We start from the raw sequence: 6,000 nt of genomic DNA on the forward strand, positions 1-6,000 counted from the left end.
GCTGCCCTGTAATTGACCGTGTGGTGTAAGCTTAAGTTACTGTACATAGCTCTGCAGCAAGTCCAACATTTTTGTGGTTCCTATATTGGCTGGAGGAAGAGTTCACTGTTGGCAGCTTCACACAGCTACCAGCTTTCCACACATCAAACCTCTGGCACCTTTGACTTGCAGAACTTACTTATAGAGCACAGTCAAACTACTCAAAGCAATCTTGTGCATTACTGGTGCCAAGTTGAAATTTTTTTTTCTGTTGATTTTAATGAACTTTGGTGCACTTTCTTCAGCAGAGACTATAGAGCTACAGTAAACAACAACAAGATCCATTCTTGTTGCACTCTTGTGTGGTATTTACAGCCTGATTAGCTTTTGTATAACCATATTTCTGTCTGTCTGTGTGTGTGTGTGTGTGTGTGTGTGTATGTGTGTGTGTGTGTGTGTGTATAGGCATTATCACAGCATGGAGGTGTTTACGATCTATGACCTGTTTAGCCTCAATGGAACCAAAGTGGCAGAAGGACACAAAGCCAGTTTTTGCCTGGAGGACTCAGAGTGTGATGAAGGTCAGACCCACAATAAAATCGTGAAAAAACTTTTGCTTCTCAGAAATGTTCACATAGTCAGTCATGGGCTTTTAAAGCTGCACCACCAGCATTTTGGGGAATTGTCAACCTAGTCTGAAGTTCCCCTCAGATCTAATGAGTTTTTTTTTTTAGCATCTTTCAGCTCTTTGTTTTGGTTTTCTGGCCCATGAATTCACTGACTGACAAGTTCTTTAAAGGACAGACACCGTTAGCAACTAGCAACTAGGTGAAGGCATTTTTCCTAGAAGCTGGGGAGACTGAAACACAAAGAGGAGGATAATGAAGAGGATATTGAATGTACATCCATCAGGTGGTCAGAAACACTGTGTCTGCAGAGTGTGTAAATGAGCAGCTGTTTGCTAACATGTCCACCGTAACAACTTCATTAATAGTAATATATAGATGATGATATGTCAGGGTAATGTTTGCATGTTTGCGTGTCCGGAAAAAATAACAATGCAATTTCAAAATCTGATATTTAATTACCAACTAATCTTTCATTCTTAATGTCTCATTGTAGGTATTGAGAAGAGGTATGAATGTGCTAACTTTGGGGACCAGGGTATCACCGTGGGCTGCTGGGATACCTACAGACACGATATTGACTGCCAGTGGGTCGACATCACTGACATCAAACCTGGAGATTACATTTTCCAGGTAGGTTCCAGGTTCAAGGTTCCAGGACTGAAGAGTGGAATTTTCTGCACACTGCTGCCAGTAGTTCTGGCCTTTCACATTCATCTTTCATCTGCCTCCTCCCACAGATAATAATTAATCCCAACTATGAAGTGCCAGAGTCAGACTACACCAATAACATCATGAAATGCAGATGTCGATATGATGGCCATCGCGTGTGGATGTACAGCTGCCATAATGGTAAGACCTCGCAGTAATTCACATGAATATCTGAAACAGCTACTGTCCCTGTGATGCTCATGATCTAAAAACTGAAGCTTATTCTGCTCTTATGCTTCAGGTCAGTGCAAAATATAACTGTAACATATGGTACATGTCATTATTAAGCACATATGGTAGCTACATTTATTTTTGATATTATTTCATGCCATTTCAGTGCATCACAGTAGCAGTCATGTTGGATTGATTGGTATTGATAAAATGTATAACAGTGAAATACACATAACATACCCACAACACAAAATACACACCAAGGCATTACATCAGTAGTCTGTCTTAAAATGTAACTTTAAAAGAATTAAGACATAACTTTGTTATTAAAGTAAAACTACAGATTATTAAAATGTTAGCGTTAGTTTCAAGCACGATTACTATCAGTAGAAGTAACATTGTACTGTCCAATTTAATATCGGAGATCTGAGAACTTATTTTACACTGTTAAAAATACTTGGCAAGAAGCACAAGTGGTCAGGTTTAAACAAACCTGCAGCTTAGTCAGACTTATTGCATGTGGAAGAGAAGATGAAGACAAAGGGTAAAATTATTTCCAAAACTGTCAGTATCATTACCAAACTATAGGGGGGAACTAATTTGGTTTTACCTCCAAATGAAGTAGTTTAGATGATCTGATCATCTGGTCACTCGTGTTTCTTGTTCAGTCAGATTTCGTTGTAGCGACTGTGCTGTGCTCCCATATCTCCAAAATTATTTTGGCAAGTAAAAAGTTATCACAACCAACAGGAATGATGACTAAGAAAATGAAAGAAGATGCAAGTTGTAATAAAATGGTATTATCCCCTAACTCTTATGTTCTAACTGAAAATAATTACAAGCATGTTCTAATTAAGTAACTACCAGAGGTCAGAAAACCTCAAAATCTCAGCTCAGTATTATTGTAGCTACACTAGCAGACTAGACTAGTTGTACTTCTCCTTCACTGAGCTCAGATATTACATCAGTATTATGAAAACATCTCGATTCATTCCACTAAAGATGTTCTGAGATTTATTATTTCTGCAGCTGTTTTTATTTACCCACATCACCCTGCAGTCAGTCTGTTTTGCTGCTTTAGCTTGATTTAAACTGTTTATCATTGATCTTACTGAGGTACTGCTCAGTTGATAGTTCATTAATTAAAAAATAATAATTATAATAATATAATTAAGTACTCTTACTGGCTTTATCTGGGGCTTTCAATTGCAACTCCTACTTGAGATGAGATGGTATTATGGGGCTTCAATCCTGGTCAAAATGTCTTATATTGGGGTTGAGATTATAATCTCTACCTCGCAAATAAAGACCGTAAAACCTGGTTTAAAGTGATTAATTATTGTGTCAAATTACTGTTCTCAAGGTCTAGTATTTTATATATATTACAATATTTATGGTAACACACCATTCCACATTCATTTGTATTTTTCATGCTAACTGGAGGCTGAGCATTGAGCAGGCAGAAACCCCCTACATGTATTAGGCTTGACTGTGGAAGTGTTTGAAACTGTGTGTTTTAGGTTGTAACTGTCTGCCTGTGCTGCTCTGATAGGTGGCTCCTTAAGCACTGAAACAGAACAGACGTTCCCAGGCCTGCTCAACAACCAGGTGACCCACAGGTAAAGACAAAGCAGAGGAGAGGAGTCGACTGGCCGTTCCCTCCAGCAGGGGAGACCGTCTGAAGCCCACCAACCACTACACAGCTCCATCAGTGGTGGATTCTTCCTGCTAGCCCTGCCCTGGTCAAACCATCTTTTTTTTTTATGTTCCCTTCGTCCGTGTGGCAGCAGCTTTCTTTGACCCTCCACCCTCCTTTCTTCTCCCGGTAGAAAGAATATTTGATTCTCCCTCCGTTCCAAACAGAGGCAGCTGCAGCCTCACCAACACTCCCTGGTTAAGATCAAAGCGAAGCTCTCTGTGTGCCCTGTGTGTTTTTATTTGAATATTTCGAGTGATGAAATAAACCTGCTGGGAGGTGGCAGGTATTTTACACAAGGTGTTTTCTTTGAAGTGCAGCACTTTAACAATGCCCTGCTGCTCACCCTGGAGAGTTTGGATGTCTGTGCCAGGTGGCCTGAGGATTTTAAGGAATCATCAATAGCAACAGCAGTGGTCTGTGTTCGGAAATAAATGCAGTATTCTTCCACTTTCCACACAGTCTCATAAAGTGCCTTCAACACACTGAAGTCCACATACACTGAGGGTATATCACACAGGCGAAATGAACATTTCTTTTGCATGACAGTTAATTAAGCTGAAAATACAGTTTGACATCTTCACTGAGGAGTTTGTGCAAATTAAGCTGTGGCACAAGCAAGTCCTCAAAAAGCAAACAGCCTGTTCATCGCAAGTGCTTATTACAAGTGCTACTTCCCAGGTCGCCCTGTAAGACTAATCCACCGAGGCTGAAATGCTACATGCTAAAGTGCCGTAAAGTGACACCGAGGCTTTTAACAAAATAATAATAATTGGGAAATTTATTTCATATTTTCATAACATTTTGATCTGCTCTGCATGAAGTCTGAACTTCACATTTCAAAGAGCAGATGCATCAGGGGGAGGTGGTGTTGCAAAGTGAGTTGGGAGCAGTCTCAATTTGTCCAAGAATAAAATTATGTGATAAAAGAGGTTTCGTTTTTTTACCAGCACTGACTGATATCCTTTCAGTTTTTGTAAACAGCTAGTTAGAAGTAATATTCTGATTCAGATTTGGGTAATTTTGTTTACTTTGTGTACCATTTGTCATTGGGGGGAAGATTATCTTCCAGACATTGTCTTGTTGTCTTGATATGTTCATAACTCTTTCCTCTTTATATTTAGCAATATTTTGTTTTTGAAGCTAACATGGGATCTCATGTTTCTTTTCTCCTTGTTCAGTGTCATTACAAAATTTCCCATATCAATTAAACCTACCATCTTTAAAGAGCAACTTAACATCTCCAGTGGTTTAACATCTTATCTTGCTGCAGTGATGTAGAAGTGTACTCAGGGTGTGTCAGTACACCGTGACATCACTGACGGGTGTGGTCACTGCTGCGACAGAACCAGGGATGTATTGTAAGAGCATGAGACAACAAGATGACGCCCACTCACTGCACATGTATTAGTGTTTTCCCTGTTTGTCCCACCTGTCTGTTCCCCCTCAGCCCAAAGACTTCATATTGCGAAGATGTCACACAGGTAGAAATAGTAAAAACTGACCTTATTTGCAGGTAGAACTTATCTGCAAATTCATTTTGCTGTATCACTTTCTGGTGTGTCCAGACCTTAAAGCTGAACAACAATCCACATTAGCTCTCTGGCTAATGTTTTCTTCATATCTACTGTACTAAAGTGAACCTTAGTTTAGCTTAGCTGCATGAGCTACCAACAACCAGGGCAGCTTGCAGGGTAGATAGCTTGTTAGCTTTTCAGCTGCGGGACATTGTACAGCTTAAAAAATTTACCAGCACCACTGATAACAATATGCAATTGGTCCTAGCTTGCAAGCTAGAGTTACCAGAGTTTGTAAGTTTGTTTACATATGTGCCCAAGCCCCTTGCAGCTCAGCTGTCAATCAAACATGTGCACATGTACACCCATTCAGAGGCTAAGGGCATTTCAGCTGCTTCTCCACACAGCCTTCTTTCTTTTAATAATAATAAAAAAATAATGATCTTTCTTTTAAAAATCACTTTGATTTGTGCTTTATGACACTTCAGACTATAAGTTGCTGCAGTGTATCTTCAGTCTTCCACAGCCAGTGGCACTCTGTTGGTTCCGTTTCTACAGTAACATGCTTTCAAACAAAGGAAAGGTTTCAGCCATTTCCCCCTCGCTGCTTTATATGTTGTCTTTACACGGAAACAGAAGAGCTGATTTCCAGCCTGTTGTGGCACAGATAGCATCTTCTCTTCACAGAGAGAGCACCTGCAGTAGTATTTCTCCATGTTTAGACAGTCAAAGTTGCAGATATTCTTTTTCTATTCTCACAATTTAAATAACAAACAACATGTTAGATACTTAATGTTATTGAAGTTACATTTGTATAGGTTTATTCCTCGTTTTAAGAAAAAAACATTGTACAATATTGTGTGTGAATCCTATTTTATTGTACTTTTTATAATGGTGCTATCCAACTGGTCCTCTGTTTTCTGAGGGTACAGTACATGTTGAACAGCTACATTATGTATACTAACAGTATACTTGAACTGAGCGTAAGAAATAATGTGCTTTGTGCGTTCAACTATAATAAAGGTCAGAGTTACGGAGCAACCAATCTATGCTGTTCAGTGGTCTTCATTTTTCTTCATTATCACAGTAAAGGGTTTTGTGTGTGTGTGTGTGTGTGTGTGTGTTTGTGTGTATTTTTGTATGTGTGTGTGCATATGCAGGGGTGTAGCAGAAAACTCTGGGCCCTATACAAAAGCAGTCTCTGTGGGCCCCCCTTCCTCTCTTGATGCATGTATCTCACACATTTTTTTTTTTTTAATAATTGGGCAAACAATTGTACAGATGGATCTGTAGTGGTTAT

The 6,000-nt window shown here is 39.4% G+C and overlaps 1 protein-coding gene across 2 annotated transcripts in view; it reads left to right on the plus strand.

The window, feature by feature from the left end:
• Positions 1-5,745, plus strand: part of loxl2b (lysyl oxidase-like 2b) — a 44,756-nt gene extending 39,011 nt beyond the window's left edge. For both annotated transcript variants that reach the window (XM_056377011.1, XM_056377012.1), the window contains 4 exons: positions 445-560; positions 1,102-1,238; positions 1,346-1,457; positions 3,040-5,745. In XM_056377011.1, coding sequence (XP_056232986.1) covers positions 445-560; positions 1,102-1,238; positions 1,346-1,457; positions 3,040-3,110 — 436 coding nt within the window. In that variant the 3' untranslated portion in view covers positions 3,111-5,745. The remainder of the gene's footprint in view (positions 1-444; positions 561-1,101; positions 1,239-1,345; positions 1,458-3,039) is intronic.
• The last annotated feature ends 255 nt before the right edge of the window (positions 5,746-6,000 follow it).

Source organism: Seriola aureovittata, chromosome 5 (assembly GCF_021018895.1).
Source record: "Seriola aureovittata isolate HTS-2021-v1 ecotype China chromosome 5, ASM2101889v1, whole genome shotgun sequence".
Classification (NCBI taxonomy): domain Eukaryota; kingdom Metazoa; phylum Chordata; class Actinopteri; order Carangiformes; family Carangidae; genus Seriola; species Seriola aureovittata.